Below are 18,285 nucleotides of genomic sequence, written 5' to 3' on the forward strand. Positions count from 1 at the left end.
ATATTTATCATGATGCTCAAGAGATCAACTCGTCCATTGTCCAGGATTCAACTAACTTCTCTTATGACGCACGCAGCAGCATCTTAGACGTCGTCCCATGTTTTTCGGATATTTACTGACTGAAACAGACCCTGACCTTCTTTTTCCCAGTCTGGGAAGCCGAATCAAGCTTCATGGAACCCGCAGATATGGGTTCCATGAAGACAGCAGAACAGACACACTTGGGAGTCGATCACTGAATGACGGTGGGTGATAAGATGCTATTGTCCGCTCTGACAGAAACCCTCATATCCCTATGGGACGCTAGGGCCAGTTTTTCAATACTCTGTGAGGCCCCAGTCGGCTCTTAACATGAACACATAACCACCACGATGACCACAGAAACCTATGAACCATTGAAGGGTCAATATGTTGTTGGCCATATCATTATTCTAATGATATTTATTTTTCTAGATGCATATATAAATATATGCACATACATATAAAAATAAATATAATGAGCATAATGATATGGACAACGTGATAACCCTTCACCATCCCAAAGATTGTAGATTTGAGAAAACCCTAAGGTTCTAAACAAATGGCGACACCCTGATTGGATTTACTAAGCTCTGCCCCGCCCAGCCCTGTCTCTTTTACGTGAGCTGATTCATTGATTGGATGTATGCAGCTAGGCCCCGCCCTGTCCTGTACTGTGATAGGCTACCTGGTCGTGACTCTCGGCGTAGGCGATGCAGTTCTCCCCGTAGCGACGGTTGGTCAGAGTGTAGACGATGTTGCCCATGTTCCACTCTTCGTCCTTGTACTCTTTCAGGATCTGAAGAGAAACGTATGAAGAAGAAAAAAATGTTCAGAAAGTAACACTATTCATCTCTTTAGCAAGCTGGCACAAGATGTGAAATAAAGTCTAAAAAACCTGGACATCGGCACTTTCATTTCTTATTTGAAAGGTGACCTGTGTGTGGGAGTCTGAAACAGTCTTATGGGAGAGCTTCAGGCAGGTTAAAGGTCAACATTATTTCTGCAGCACAGCGGTTAGAAAGTGAGGGAAAAAGGCAGTCACACCAGCCACTCAACCGCCCAGAAAGCCATGCGCAGGACGGGAAGAAATAACCATTCAAATATTCAAAGCCAACTGCCAGACGGTTTTGTAGAAACTGACGCCATTTCTTTGTGCTTCTCTGTCCACTCTGCTGACTTAGAGCAAGGTTAGCTAGGAATGATATTAGTAAATTACTGTATTTGTACACTGCTATTCGTACAGTGTGCTCAAAGTGTGTGTGAGTGCTTGTTGAAAGAAGTTATAGGAGTAATCTGAGCGAAAGACAGAACAGGAATAGTTAAAATAATGTAAAATATACAATTCTCAATATGGGAATATAAATAGACTGTAAATGGACTGCATTTATATAGAGCTTTTATCTAAAGTGCTTTCCAATTGATGCCTCTCATACACACTCACACACACAATGTGTGATAAGCTGCAATGCAAGGTACCAATCATGAGGGGGTTAGGTGTCTTGCTCAGAGACACTTCGACAGGGTGCGGGATCGAGCCGGCAATCCTTCCTATATATAATTGAATTATGTATTTACATTCTGACCGTTTCATGCAATCAGTCTGTCAGGAAATCAATATTATTATTAAATTATACAAATGGCGACACCCTTTTCGAAAAGTACTGTGTCATAGTCAAAGTAAAGTATCATAGTCTGGCAATCGATTACTGCTGGTCCTGTTCAGCGCCCAAACGAGCAGACTTACAGCAGAATGGAAGAACCTCCATTTCACCACATTTTCATATAAAAGAAGAAGAAAAAAATGACGCTTTTATCCGAAGCGACTTACAGTTAATTAGACTAAGCTGGTGACAATCCTCCCTGGAGCAATGCAGGGAGAAGGGCCTAACTCGAGGACCCAACAGCTGTGCAGATCTTATTGTGGCTACACCGTAGCTTGAAGCACCAACCTTCTGGCTCCCAGACATGTATAGTATCTTAGCTACAAGGCTACAGGCTACCTATAGCCACACCATTGCCGATAACAAAGCTGCAATTAACTGAGCACACTGAGGATTAATGCAGCCATTTTAAACTGCTGCTGCACTCCGTTGTCCTCTCTCTCTCCCTCTCTCGTTCCGTCTTCCTCCCTTCCTCTGTCCTCTACAGTATGAAGAGCCGAGGCCAGAGGTTATCTCTCTCTGTCCCGCTCTCATTTTCTGCTCTCTCTCTCCATCTCTCTTTCTCCATCTCCCCCTCCTGACCTCTGAATTATGAAGAGCTAGGTCAGAGATGTTCTCTCTCCCTCTCTCCTTCTCTCCTACCCACGCCCTCGCTCTTAATCTTTCTCTGTCTCTCTGACTAAATTCAATTTACTTTTTTTTTTTTTGCTTAATGCTTTATTGGCACGACACATTTTGTTGTGCATTTTGCCAAAGCTTATATATTTGTCATAGCAATTACATTAACAATAATAACAGTGTCAAAAAACGATGAAATAAGAAGGAGAATAATAACATAAAGAAGCAATGATATAATAATATAAATGGGATAGAAGTAATAAAAATAGTAATGAAATACATTTTTAAAACTAACCGTAACCTCTCTTTCTCAGTCTCCCTCCCCCTCTCCTCTCCCCATCTCTCTCTCCCTCTCTGTCTCTCAGAGACAGTTTAAACAGGGATATTGCATACTGACCACACAGAGAAGGCTGACTCAAATGTACATCATTGTACCCAAACATTGGGCCTAGTTCAAGAAAAACAGTTTAATGAATGTTGATAAGGACACTGTGACTCATTCGCATGAAAAACAAATAAATAATAGTGGAATCCATTGAAATGCATGACGGTGGACTGGCTCTCATCATGCCTCACACTCATATGTATGAAAGGTCAGAGGGAAACAGGAGATCAAGATGGTGGCTGCAGTTCCTGCAGCAGGTAGACCTCACTGACCTGGAATAAGTCTAAAAAGAAGCTTAATAAATACCTAATGAAGTGCTGAGTGTATATATGTGTGTGTGTCTGGGCATGTGTGTGTGTGTGTGTGTGTGTGTGTGTGCGTGTAGGATGGCAGTGGAAATCAATAAAAATGAGCCGAACCAAATGCTCAAGTTATCATTTTGGAAAAGATTCTTAAGACTCCACAAGCTTTCCACTTCAGGACACTGAAAAACTAAGTCTGGTCGATATCATATGGATCCTTTTAAAGCGGAGAAGGATTTGGGAGATTTCTTAACATTTATCACCATCCGGTGATTATTAAAATGGGATTATCTGTGTGTGAGTCACAATGTTTTCAAAAAACCCCAAAACAAAACAAAAGAAAATCTGGTCACATAGTTAAGTCTGGATGAAACCAAGATATCCCAGATAATGTGATTTTAGTACAACACTCCCGTCTAAGCCCTCAGGCTCAGAATACAGTCGACACACATCCTCCATTTTGTAAATTCAGTAAAAACAGTTTTAGCTGCACACAAAAACTATCGCTCCTTTTCCCGAATTACTGCATGCTCATACATATTTATAAGTATCTGTTATTTACTAATTGAGCCCGTTTTGTGTTCGTTTCTGAGGCAAAACATGAGAAACCGTTCCGCTCTGCTGAAAAATCCAGCTATGCCAGCTTGACCAGCTACCATCTGTTTCAAAACATCTTGAGCTGGCCAAACCAAGCTGGGAGCCAGGCTGAACTGCTCAACCAGCTAAACCATGTTGAGTATGGAGCGGGTCTGTACTGGTCAACCAGCTTACCAGCTGTTTCAAAGCCTAGCTGGAGCGGTTTCTTTCAGCCGGGTGAGTGATCATCAGAGTGGCGCGAGACGAAGGCGGGCGTGGGAGACAGAGTAATGGCAGCTGACACAGAGACCGACCGATGGTGAGAGAGACAGAGAGCCCCTTCAAACCTGCCATTTGATTTCTATCACCATATACATCACTCCAGGAGAAATAAATGTGCTTGCTTCATTATACACTGTTTATATGGTCACCATTTGTTGGGAGGCTTTCTGTAATAAACTACACTTCCAACTGTGCATATCTCCAGTTAAAAATGTCACATAATTCCTATGTGCAATATCTGTACTGTATTTTAAGATTAAGACAGTCACCTTAATGGAGACATGTATTGTGTGGAAATGTACTTTATGTTTGAGTTACAGGAGGTTCTGCTCATCTTCCAAGACTATTGTACAAAGGCAGCTCCGCCTACCCAGACTACTTCCTGCCTGGAGTCCTTTTGCCATTTAATTTGTTAGCAAAACGACCTCACTGACAGAGGGCCTTCAATCCAGGCTTTCTGGGCCTCACGTTAAGCCTAATATCACCATTCAGGGAGCCTATGGATTCACATGAATGGGATGTGAGAAAAGACGGATTCTAGGGGCCGAGCGGGTCCCGTGGGGCAGAATTGTCCCAGGGCAGGCTGTCCCAGGGCCCCTGCAGAGGGGACGCCAGGTCGGTTACTGGGAGTCAGGACAGGAAGCGCTTTCAAACAAACAATCAATAAATCAATTGATTACTACTCATACTCATTCTGTTATTCACCATCGGCTTGAGGAGTTGGTTTGAGATGTTTTTTTCAACTTGTCAGTAGTGGGCATTTTCCAAAGTGAATAAGTAAAAAATAAATAAATAATAATAATAATAATAATTTTCCCAAACTGATGATCTGGGGTGGGGAGTTTGGACAACATAATTTATTTGCTGATCTCCTGAGCATTGATGACATAACTACAGTGTGCCATTATTAAGATAAACCTGATGTGACCCGTTTTTATTCCCATAGTGATTCTGCTCAATAAACACAAAGGCCTGGGATAGCCAGCTCTATGCACGGTTCGCAAGGAAGACACTTCTGAACACAATTATTATTGACTATTATTGCTGTTATCATCATTAGTATTATTACGCACTATACTCACAGACACTATGGGATTCATATACACATTACAAAGCTTTAGGAAATCAATCACAATTCCACCAATAATGCCTAACACATTTAAACAAAAACATTTTCAAACTGTAAATGCAAGTTTCCACGTAGTTATAATTTGTATTTTTATATTTTAATTTTTTTCCTGATTAATTATTGTTATTCACTGAGACCAGCACCTTCACTTTCCTGCACGTGAATGTGTTTATAGCTGTACATAGCTACAGCTACAAACAGCTACATAAAGCAATCTATGCGAGTCGGTTATCTATCGTGCTGTCCAAACAAACCACCTGCCTTAACAAGCATTACGGTCTTATTAAAAAACAGAATTTAATCTACTGTGTAAGGTAAGTGTTATAGATTAACGGGAAGACAGAGATCAAACAACCAGGCAACGTCAACACTGTGTTGAGTAAATGAATGATTCGTGCAGAGAGGACTGGATACATATTTTTCTCCTCGCCCATATATATATATATTTTTTTTTACAGTATCTTAATTACTGTAGTGATAATCGCCTACGAATATCTGCAAATATCACCAGCGCATCTTGACACTTTTATGTGTTTGCATGATTTTATGTGTTTGCATGATTTTATGTGTTTGCATGATTTTTTGTTACTAAAGTCACAAAAAAACAAAAAAACATTTATTTCAAAATGAATATTATTTTGAGGGAATAGAGGGGGAGAGAGAGAGAGAGAGAGAGAGAGAGAATTGACTGATGCCCCTTTATTTAATAAAATATAACCAAACAACTCAGTATCAGACAAACTTCAAAACAAAAGAAAACTCCCTTGCCTCCCTTGAAACAAAGAGGCAAGAGAGAGAGAAATATTTAAAAAGAGAGAGATGGAGAGAAAGAGAGATAACCTTGGTTGCCATAACCTGAGGGACATTGGTTGACCACCAAGAATATATTTATTTTATTCATGATTAATTTATATTTCTTCTTTGCCTAATTGTATTTTTTCCCGTATTATTATTTTATATATACTAAAAATAGTTATTCTTATTATTATTATTATATAGACACTCAATCTGGACATGACTTCTTGTATTCATATTTTGATTCCTTTCTGTATGTATGCTTTGGCAATATATATGAATGTATTTCATACCAATGAAGCATTTTGAATTTGAAATTTGACAGAGAGGGAGAGAGGGAGAGAGAAAGAGAGAGGGAGAGAGTGAGAGAAGGAGAGAGAAAGAGAAAGAGAGAGAGGGAGAGAAAGAGAGAGAGGTGATCCGTTGTCAGTAGCTCAGCCAGCTCCACACACTGCAGCAGTGACACACGGTGCTTTGCAGCAGTGCTGTGGAGCGCAGGAGTGGATGCAGATTAAAATTGGCATGGCGGACAGGGAGCGAACGACATCCCCTCCCCACCGCTGTCAGACGGCCGCTGATTTATGACACTCAACACCCCCGGCTCTCCGGCGTGGAGCCTATCCAGAGGAGTGGTGACAGGCGGCTCATTAGCCCAGCGCTCACAGACCCTGTGAGACAGGGAGACAGGGAGCATGCCCAGTGCGTTCACAGGCCCTGTGAGACAGGGAACATGCCCAGTGCGTTCACAGGCCCTGTGAGACAGGGAGCATGCCCAGTGCACTCACAGACCCTGTGAGACAGGGAGACAGGGAGCATGCCCAGTGCGCTCACAGACCCTGTGAGACAGGGAGACAGGGAGACAGGGAGCATGCCCAGTGCGCTCACAGACCCTGTGAGACAGGGAACATGCCCAGGGCGCTCACAGACCCTGTGAGACAGGGAGCATGCCCAGTGCACTCACAGACCCTGTGAGACAGGGAGCATGCCCAGTGCACTCACAGACCCTGTGAGACAGGGAGACAGGGAGCATGCCCAGTGCGCTCACAGACCCTGTGAGACAGGGAGACAGGGAGCATGCCCAGTGCGCTCACAGACCCTGTGAGACAGGGAGACAGGGAGCATGCCCAGTGCGCTCACAGACCCTGTGAGACAGGGAACATGCCCAGGGCGCTCACAGACCCTGTGAGACAGGGAGCATGCCCAGTGCACTCACAGACCCTGTGAGACAGGGAGCATGCCCAGTGCACTCACAGACCCTGTGAGACAGGGAGACAGGGAACATGCCCAGGGCGCTCACAGACCCTGTGAGAAAGGGAGACAGGGAGCATGCCCAGTGCGCTCACAGACAGGGAGACAGGAACATGCCCAGTGCGCTCACAGACACTGTGAGACAGGGAGACAGGGAACATGCCCAGGGCCCTTGCCTGGTCTGACAGCTGGGCCAACTGGGCACATAAACGGGCCGTTTCTGGTCCTTTTATCCCTGAGACTGAAACCAGTATAGTTCATACTGTACACACACACACACACACACATCTATACTGTTAACACATATAGAAACACAAACACAGGTGCAAATATGCACAACACACACTCACAGAAACCAGAACACAGACAATAGATCCATGGAGCAACACCACACTCTACCTGTAGGCACAGCGTCTCAGAGAGGAGCTCCTCGGTGCAGCTGCACGGTGTGAGCTAACAGCTGTTGTGACTTAATGAACATGTCAGCCTTAGACCTGAGCGGCTGCGTAGCCTGAGGGATAAAGACACGGAACCGAGGAGCGGGTTTCACGGTTTGGCCCGGCCCAGCCTAGCCCAGCGCAGAACCAGCCCAGCCCAGCCCAGCCCAGCTGTAATGCCACCCCCCCCCCCCCCCCCCATGGAGACACGGAGGGAACAAACAACGGCAAATCCCAGTAGTGCACTCCTGGCCTGCCTCTGGACCTACACCTGCCCGTTCCCTCGCCTCTGTTGAGCTGTCTCACAGAGATTAATCACGTTTCCTCTGGCCTCGGGCTAACCTCCAGCTGAATGCACCCCCCCCCCCCCACTCCCCAAACAGTTCTTCTTCTCAGTTCTTAATAAGCGAGAGTCTGAGAGACAGAGACAGAGACAGAGAGAGAGCGAGAGAGAGCGAGAGAGAGAGAGAGAGCACTATTTAAATCCAGAAGCCCCGCTTACAGCCAGGCTCACAGGCTAAAGAGAGGGTGCAGGTGGCTCAGCTAATAGAATAAAAAGGATGAACCCCCAAAGTATTAGGGTACAGGCAGGTGATCACTCCCTCAGTTTGTGTTGCAGCAGCGATGGAACCTTCTGGAACTAACCAGCTAGTGTATGCAGAGCCGTTATTCAGCTGTGCATGCTAGGTTTATTACACACACACGCACGTAGGTTTATTAAACACATTTTAAGGCCTGTTTTTACTGATTATCAGAGGGGAATTTGCTTGAACTTCCTTTTTTCTATCACCTTTTATAATTTCTACAGTTAATATTTTAATATTTTGTCAGGTGAATTAAGATGTTGATGAACTCTTTATTTTACCGATGCCAAGTTCCTTTATCATCATATTTTAATTTTCTTGATCATTCAAATCAAGAAATAATAAAAAATCATTTTATTATCTCTTCATACTGGTTTCCTCTTGTGTGCGTTATTTTTAATCTGCTGCTTTACCCAGGCGGCTGTAGAGTCCCCTCGCTGGGCAGACACTGCTGTCGCACCCTGGGGTGAGGAGCTGAACATCAGCTGCTCCAGCGAACACGCAGGCATATAACTGGATAACAAGGGTGCTTGGTAAGCAAATTAACAAACACCATTTTATGGGTATCTTCAGAACAGAACTGCTCCCTGAACCTGCCGAGGGTCAGGTGACTCATGTTCCCATGGTGAACAGGCACTTTCCTTCCCTCAGTGAAGCCTGGAAGGCAGCAGCTCGTAGAACTAGAAAACTTATAGCGACAGATTAGCAAACTTGCTAGCTCAGTAATATAGATAGACAGATTTGATTAAAATACATAAAATAAAAACTGCCTGTGAAGAATTACGCACACAAACTCTGTGCTTGGCTGAGCTGGACCAGGCGGACCTGCTGTTTTCAGTGTTGGAAGCAGCAAGTCTTTTGGACCTGGCCTATTTTTTCACCCTTAAGAATTTTGATGAATGATTTTCGCAAAATCAAGTACGTAAGGAAAGAAAATAAATGTGAAAATCCCTGACTGAATAAAGGTCAAGTAAAATGTTAACCACAAGCTCACAACCTCCCCACCGAACAGTGAGGTGTCAGAACTTCATTTTCACCATCGCGTGGGATGCGGAACGTGGTAGCCGGAGACGGACAAAGACGGAACAGAAACGGCGAGTAACTAGCGCGTTGGCGGGATCGCCGGAGCTGAGGAATCACTTATTTACTTTTCTATGACCTTCACAACTGCCAACGAACCTGTTTCCCTCTTTCCTCTAATAGTTTCCGTTACATTTGAATCCATTTCGGCCGCGAGGATGGGCCCTCGTTAAATTAGGGCCTCTTTTGTAACGTTATCAATTAGCAACGACAGCGCTCTATATTGGTAATCAGACGTAATCATCCAGACTCGCGTGCCGTGCCTTAACGCCGTCTCTTATTAAAATGCCATATTATTCCACAGGCAGCTGGCCAGGTCCGCCGTTGACGGGTTGTAAACGAGCGGTATTAATCAGTCCGTCAGTCTGGGGGAGAGGAGACGCACGGGGAAGCAGAGCGGGGCACTTCAGGTGAACTCGTCCCCTTCTCCTCGCCCATTAAACCGCGCCCTGATACCAGACAGGAAGTTTGGCGGTGAGATCTCCCATTAAAAGTGAAGGAAAATTTCCTGAGATTATTTATCCGGTATAAAGTCGAAAAGGGAACGTTTTTTTAGCCCACTAGGATGGTGGAACAAGAGCTAGATTGGACAACCAGAGCAGCTGTTAACCTCGTACCTGCATGTCAGAGTGTCTCTGGACCTAGATTTCCAGTACGCTGGACATCTCCCTTCTGGCTCTGGCGCACTGGGCTCAGTGTGACGAACACAGCGTGTGAAAAAAGCAGAAAGACTGATGTACGGCACACACAGTTCGGCATGTCTGTCTCACAGAAAGCCGGAGCGTGTGTGAAACATACACCCGTTTTGGCACGCCCCAACCCGAGACTGCTATACGCATGCCAACATTTTCGGCGCAGATCTCATCATACATGTATGCGTTTTTCTTTACCTGACAGCTTATCGCATGTGTTTTCCAGCAGTAACACGTAGAATAATGCATTGTCCTAATTTTGGAACTCGTTTGGCAGTTGACAAAAAAAAAAGCGGATTTCTCAAATTGTGTTGGCTGCGAGCGTTCACACTAATAACTCCCACCTGTCGTGAAATGCAAACATAAAAAAGAGACCTATAAAAAAATATTGAGATTCCTTCCAGGAGACGAATGCACACACCTTCAAGGTGAGAGAGAAATCTCTGCCAATCCTTATACACAAAATCAACCTTAGCATAGCCTCGAAAAAGAATACATCGCTTCCGGATCCATACTTTTCCCCCCTAGATAGGCAATAAACTACATCCCTTAGTGGCTAGCTTGTTAGCGAGTAACTCTACCCGCTTTATTCTCCAGGAACAGTAGTAAAGCCCAGCCCATCCGTTCGTATTCAGGAGGACTGGCACCCATCCAATTTCCCCATAAAGAGCAGGCGATGATCGCACCTTCACTGCGCAGTGTGATGCCTCAGAGTTTTATTCTTTCATATATGACTCTATACAACATTTCATTTCCCAGTTATTTAATTGTTGAGGCTGTGTTGCAGATACTAAACAGACAAGAAATGGCGGTGGCATCAGTATTGAAAACTGTAAATAATTCATGCCGGTTATTGACTCATATAGCATTGTGTGGGGATGTAAGGTTGAATTCATATGAAATCTTATCAATGTAGAGAAATAATAGAACCATTCTTAATCTGAACATGAAAGATCACACATTCGTCTCGCAAAAAAAATAATAAAAGCGAGCTGATACAAACAGCCTGACAAATATGCGTATGAAATATGACACACTTTCATGGAGCTCCACAGAATACCTGTAAAGAACAGAAATTCTCCTGAAATGTTTCTACGCCCCCGCGGAGTACCACAGATGTTCAATTTGGAGGTTTATAAGATTCTTAGAACTCGAAAATAAGGTGAAATGACGATGCTGAAAACCTTTGTTGAAATAGCCACTGTAATGTAAAAATAAATGCTAACCCAGGAATGTGTCTCAATAGTAAATCACAGACCCAGGGTGGATACGTTTCTTTGTGTTGACTCTTGACGTTCCACGCTAAGAAGTACCATATTGCCACACCTGAAACAGGTTGTAGGCCGTTATATTGTTTCAAACAACGGGAGGAAAAAACTTTCCCACTGCAGTGAAAACGGGAATGGTGGAAGACCAAAGAAGGATATCTCTGCGGATACACGCGGGAATGTGCGCTTGATCGTACATCGCTTCCCCCACACGCGTGGTCCTCCGTAGCTCAAAGCTGAGCAGAGTCACTTACATGCAGCAAGTCAATAAATCACCCCGACACAAAATACAATCTGGGTTATTACTCCAACATTATAAAAGATAATCTGCAATGAATGCTGGGTATTGCTTAGCACTGGTGCGGGTGGGGGAAGGTTTCATATCACCACAAGAGGAAGAGCAAGTATAGTAATAATCATAAAAATAAGAATAGGGATTTGTTTTTTTTCCAGATGTAGGAAGACCAGCCTAAAGCAGATCAATCTACCACTATACATAAGTGTGTTATACCAATCTAAATGAATGCATGGAGGATCCACACAAATACTTTGCAGGCCAGTCTGGCCAGTCACCAAAGTTTGCTCTTTGACCTCTTACTGCTGCCCTGGGCATAATACAGATTATTGACTGCACAATCCAGGCTGTCACCCCACCCCCAGGGAGAACTACAACTCCCAGAAATCAATGATGAGCACCAGCTTCCCATACTGAGTGGCCCCACACTTTTTAATATTTTCAAATTGGAAAAAGAGATAGAGAAGGAGAGAGAGAGGTACCAACAGGAGGGTAGAGATGAAAGGGGGAGAGAGAGGAAGGGAGCAACAGAGAGGAGGCAGATGCAGTACCAGAATAAGACAAAGGGTTGTGAGATAGTGATAGAGGGAAAGAGAGAATTCCCCTCACGGCGTACCTGCGCCGTTTACCTGAGGCAGATATAAACACCAGCCAAAAAAGAAATAAAAAATTCCACAACTAAATGATTAACAAGCCGTGCGCGTATTCGGATATGCTCTGTGCATTGGAAGGACTCAGAGAGTTTCAAGGCACAGATCTAATACAGCAATAACAGGCAAAACTCCGCCGCGGGCGCTAATTCTGCAGCAAACCGAAACCGCTCTACAATACTCAACAGTAACTCCCCACACTAAAAACTACAACTCCACTGCGAACAGCGAGCCTAACCACCCGTCACTCGCTGCTGATTATGAGTTGAAATATAAAATGTCTGCAAGTGAGACTAACTGGGGATGAGAAAAGGGCGTTTTGGTTAACATGTGCGAGGAACAAAAATGCATGGGGCGTCTGCCCATTTCATTTCAAATGAATCTACAAATCAATTTGTCCATAATGGATAGAGCTGTGCCAAGGTTGCAGAAATGAAGAAAAAATATATACACAAAGTAACCCTCCAATCTGACGACTGGCTTCTGTCCAAGTTAAGCAATTGTTTTTCACAGGACTTCGTTGACATTTTTGAATACTTTTGCAAACGATGTTCAAGTCTCATCAAGTACGATTAGAAAACTAAATTATCACACACAATGTACAACGTAATCAGACAGCTGGTCGGCGGTGTTTGCGCTGAATTCCAAAGTGATGCTAATCTGCTTTCCAGATGCAACAGAACAAGCGAAATATTTCACCGACAGACCCGAAATTAAAACGAGACGAACAACGTTGTTGACAGCAGTTTGGCGCGTCGACAAATTTCGATGCGGTGTATTATGTGATCCAGTGATGCTGCTCATATGGATTGTGAACGGGTTTCCAAATTAATATTCCCAGAAAATCGGCTGTTAAAATGAAAAAAATCTGCTTCTGTAAGAAGAAACGCGACAACATTATTTATGCGACAGTTAGTTGTCACTCAATTAATAGGGCTCGATCTAACACGTTTTGGAAAGAAAGGACATTGGATAAGGTTATAGGAAGAGTTATTTATCTGTAACGGAGGAAGGAACCTTCTTATTCAGAGTCAAATAAACGACATGTTTCACCCCACTTCCCTTAAACCACACAGTCCCATAAAACCTTCTATTTAAAGCTGGCTTTTTTTATTAAGCCCCCCCGCATTGGGCGTCGTACATTCCGCGGATAAGGGGGTAGGAACTGCGTTAACTGGCTTCATAAATCAAACACAATTACTTGATTAATATCTCAGCACCTGCGCATGAAATTCATGTCTTGAATTAAGCAAATAATCAATTATAGATTGAATGACTGTGTTGTCACAAGACGGTCGATAGACCTACAGTTTTCTTGTGTTACTGCAATTGATTGATTACTGCCAAATAAATAAACAAATTAATTAAAAAATTAAAGAGTGTTAATCATAAGGACACTCGGTTGCCATGACCTATTTCCATGCAAGGTGAACACTTGTAATTGTTCTGTTAAAAAAATAATAAGAAGTGGAACATGACTACGTGAATGACAGGTTTATCATAAAAGTCAAATTCACATACCCAGTCACACATCAAAATAAACTAAAATCCTGGGCTTAATGGAGCCCTTTTGGGGGCTTATCAAACTTCTTGGCTCACTTTGGCTAAAATACATAAATAGAAATTGAATATAAATAAGGCAGTGGCTCCATTTTAGATAAAGAAATGCTGTACACAGCATATGGTTTAGTCACATCTGTGAAAGATGAGCAGGGATTATTTATTTACGTATTTCTGCCCTGGGGTTATGGACTACTACAGAGTTATATACTACTAAAGCACCATGTCGCTTGATTTTAAACTTGATTTTTCATTCTCATTGCAGGTAATCAGAAAGTCAGTAAAAAAAGTTTTTTTGATTTTGAACGTTGTACTTTGGTCTGCAGGCCATTTAACCTTGCAAAAATTTTATTAAAAAATATATATTAATAAAGTATCCATCTGTAGAGAAATATTTAAAAATAACCCTGCTGTAAAATCCAGCTATACCACCTTGACCAGTCAACCTGCATGGCCAAGCTGGTTGTAAGCTGGTCTAGCTGGGTATGAGCTGGTCAATCAGCTAGTGCTGGTAGCTTGTCTGTCCGTGTAGTCAAACCATGTCAAGCTGGAAGCTGGTCTGAACTGCTTAACCAGCTACCGGCTGTTTCAAAACCTAGCTTGAGCTGTTTTTATTCAGCGGGGAAGCCGTCCAACTGAGGGGAGAGGTCTCGTCACATTACCATAGAAAAGAAACATGCAAAAGGAACATTATCACAAACATCAAAAGAATGACCTCCAACCTCAAACGGATGATGAAGAGGAATGGGTACCATCTAAACGTCTATGGTTCACCCTCCAAAATGTGCACAGGAAACGGTACACATTTTCATCCTTTATCGTTTAAAAATGGGGGGGGGGCTGGACAGCTGGATCAAAGCTGACCTACCATAAATATGCATGATGCACCAAATCATTCTGCAAAGCAAAGCATTTCCTTTTGAAGTCAGACAATGAGGCTGAAGGAAAAACAATGCAGTGTTGTGCTTATCAATGCATTCGCTGACCGGGATGTCAGAGCGATGTTACACGGATGAGCAGTACCAGATGTACTGAGAATAATGTGGGCTAGGATAAAAACAGAACTTTCCAATATGTTATACAACAAAGCCTACATTACAGGATTTAAATACAACACAGTAGCACTAGAGTCATCTACAGAGAGGGGGCATGTGTGATTCTACTTGAATCACAACTTTATCTGAGACAACAACAATTCCACACATGCGGTAGCTAAAAAGGTTACCTCACATGAACCATCTTTCTCAAACTTCTTTAAATTCAGGGGGGAAACAAATGCTTCCAACTCAAAATTTTAACAATAGAGATGGAGGAACAGTAGAAACAAGGACAGGATTTCTTTTAAAAATATAAATGAAAGCATTTAACCCTTTCATTCCCAAGAGTGCTATATGGCACTGAAGCGTAACTACTGTAAAATCCCAAGTGTGCCATATGGCACTCTCGACCCGTATACATTTTTCAAAATTGCTGCTATAGCCAACTACTTTGTTGAGCCCCTATTAAAACCCTACTAAATTCTCTCAACTTTGTCAATTTTTTCAGCCAAAGCGAAAAACGCCTTAGTTTTTGGGTGGAGCCACTTGGGACTGATCAAGGGTTAATGGTGACCCAGGACATAACAATGATATGAAACATAGCGTTACAAAATGGCGGCGGGGAAGCCTCACCTGAATCCACTTGTCTGGAATGGCCATGGCCAGGCGGTAGTCGAAGCCACACCCTCCCTCGGTAACAGCTCGGCAGAGGCCCGGCATCCCGGACACATCCTGGCGAGGAAGAGCGTACGAATTACAGCCGGATCTTTCCGGAAAAAAATGTCTCTATTCTATCTGACTGAAACGACACTCATCCTTAAATTTGAATTTGAGATTTCTGCAAGTATAATTTTCATTCTTGTACTTTTAAAATTGATTAATGGACTATGTGCATTGTGGGTAAACTGAACACACTTGTATGATCCCACATTTTGTCTCGTGAATAGCGCCTTTCAGGGGCTTTCTCTTTGTGATTCTCCTGTAAATAAAATGCAATATTTCCCAGAGATCAATGTTGTAACTACTGACCACCATCTTCATAGGATTAAAGACAAAGCAAAACAACCCAAACCCAAAACAAAGGCATTATTATTTTATTTTTTTTCACACGGTAAAGTTTGTTTAATTACCAAACCCCACAGACACAGTTCCTCTAGTTAAATCACAGTCATCCATAAAAACAGCAGACACCCCCCTCCCCTCCCCATTTGCTGTTGGCACTAGTAGTTTTTCAAGGCGTACTCTTTATCAATTGCACAGAAGGTGTGACTTGTGGCAAATAAATAAAAAAATAATTCATGAATTAATTAAAAAGCCAAATGAATAACTGCTTTCATTAATTGTGGCTTGGGGCTGTTTCAGTGCAGATATTGGACTGAGTGGGTTTGTTTAGGAGGGATTTCTGCTGGAGGGGTGTGTCCAGTGGTCAGACCGCAGAGGCAGGGGTGCGTGAGGGGGATTTCGAGGGGGGGGTTCCTTTGAGGACCCCCCGATTTCCCCTACTTGTTCCCCTACAGAGGACACTAAGCACCCAATTAACCCCTCCAATTGATTCATTTCAGAGCTTGTGTTTCTGCCTCACTGCTTGCTGATGGATTAAAGGAAAACAGAACAATCCAAAACAATCCAAAGCCTTTTCCATTAAAAAAAAAAAATCTCTCTTTGTGGAGGGGAAACTGGATGAGTCCAGCTTTCACTGCAACAGTCTCTGAATATAGATCCGTTTGTATCTGCGCTCATAAATTAAGAGGCAGGGACTGTGTATTTACATGGAAATGTTGCAGCACATAAACAAATAAACCACAAATGATCAAAGAAAATAATTTACAAAAAAAGACATCTCATCCATAAACATCATCCCTGGTATTTGCTTAAAACCCCATATGGAAGTCTATTCATGGAGCTCGCTAATGGCTTACGAGTCTGGTCCATCTGAACCGACAATAGATGTTTTCTACAGACAACATCATTCTCTACATTTAAATGACATCACCAGTACAGTTTCACAATTGAGACACTTAACTAATGCAGTTCAGTAGATTTCAGCATGGACTTAAATGTTTTTAGAAGTGGCACTGCAGGGCTTGTTGTAACCTCTCCCTGGTAATGAAGAGGCTGGTTCTTAAATGAGGCCTTTTCTCTCTGGTTCTCAAACAGCAACGGACCATTGAGGGGCAGAAAGGTTTTGTACATCCAGTGCATTTCATCTCAGCGTCAATCTAAGCAGGCAGTCACGGGGACGCCTACGCCTGGGTCCTCTCTTACAGGTGTAGCTGCTACAGGCAAGGACAATAAATTACGGGATGAAGATCGTGTCAATGACCCAATTAAAAAACTGGACCACAGATGAGTACACGGAGGCAAAGATTGGAAGCAATCAAGCCAGCCCAAAGGGTCTGTCGCCGGGTAATGTTTGACCTGAGAGAAGCGCCAAGTTCAGTCAAAACAGTGAAGGTTCAACCAAAGCACACAACAGACTGAAAAGGGGAGGGAAGGTACAGGGTGCTGAAGCAACAACATAGTTTTTTGTAGGACAGAATGGTGTTAAGTAGGACAGAACACGCTTCAAATTGATGGACAAGGAGAAAACTACAATCACTATGGCCATTTGAAGTGACCATTGTAGTGACCATAACATGCACAATATACACTCAGTGAGCACTTTATCGAGAGACTGCTGTGCGTGAAAATCCCAAGAGATCAGCAGTTTCTGAGATACTCAAACCACCCTGTCTGGCAGCCACAATCATTCCACAGTCAAAGTCACTTAGATCATGTTTCTTCTCAATTGTGATATTTGATCTTAAAAACAGCTGAACCTGGTGTGCTGAATTGGGTGTGACATACTATGAAAGAGGGATCTGACTGGGTGTGACATTATATGAAAGAAGAATCTGATTGGCGGTGACATTATATGCATTAGGTGTGATTAGGTGTGACGTGTGAAAGAGAGATCTGATTGGGTGTAACATGCGAAAGATGGATCTGATTGGGTGTAACGTGACAGATGGATCGGATTGAGTGTAACGTGAAAGATGGATCTGATTGGGTGTAACATGTGAAAGATGGATCTGATTGGGTGTGACGTGTGAAAGATGGATCTGATAGGGTGTAATGTGAAAGAGGGATCTGATTGGGTGGGACTCACCTCTGCGATGGTGATGCAGTCGGGATACAGTGTGTGCAGGATGTGATTGGCCACCATCAGATAAACGAGCGAGTCCTCATCTACCTGCAGACCGAAGTACTCCGAGTAGTCTCCTGAAAAGCCCGTGCCTGAGGGCAAGAGAGAGATTATTATTCATTAAATTATTATTATTATTATTATTAATATTAATATTATCATTATAAGAGACTTATTATTGACACATATTTTATCTGAATCAGCTCTAATTGTAATTGGTAGTATTAATTATTGTTCACGTTTTACATTTCGCGTACCGTTATAGACATGTATGTTTCATGTTTGCTTTGGCAATATGTACTGATGTATTTCCTGCCAATAAAGCACATTTAATTGAATCGACAGAGAGAGAGGGAGTGCGGGATGGAGAGAGAGAGAGCAAGAAAAAGAGAGAAAGAGAGCAAGAGAGAGGGAGGGAAGGGGGAGGTTGGCAGAGAGGTAGAGAGAGGGAGTAATCGCGAACACTAATGAAGTTTTATTT

The 18,285-nt window shown here is 43.0% G+C and overlaps 1 protein-coding gene across 2 annotated transcripts in view; it reads right to left on the reverse strand.

Annotated features, from left to right (window-relative positions):
• LOC133108412 (1,4-alpha-glucan-branching enzyme-like) overlaps positions 1 to 18,285 on the reverse strand; it is a 117,576-nt gene that overhangs the window by 37,049 nt on the left and 62,242 nt on the right. For both annotated transcript variants that reach the window (XM_061217923.1, XM_061217924.1), the window contains 3 exons: positions 17,769 to 17,896; positions 15,254 to 15,352; positions 707 to 817 (listed from right to left, as the gene is read on the reverse strand). In XM_061217923.1, the coding sequence (XP_061073907.1) occupies positions 707 to 817; positions 15,254 to 15,352; positions 17,769 to 17,896 (338 nt within the window). The remainder of the gene's footprint in view (positions 1 to 706; positions 818 to 15,253; positions 15,353 to 17,768; positions 17,897 to 18,285) is intronic.

Source organism: Conger conger, chromosome 13 (assembly GCF_963514075.1).
Source record: "Conger conger chromosome 13, fConCon1.1, whole genome shotgun sequence".
In the NCBI taxonomy this organism is placed as follows: Eukaryota; Metazoa; Chordata; class Actinopteri; order Anguilliformes; family Congridae; genus Conger; species Conger conger.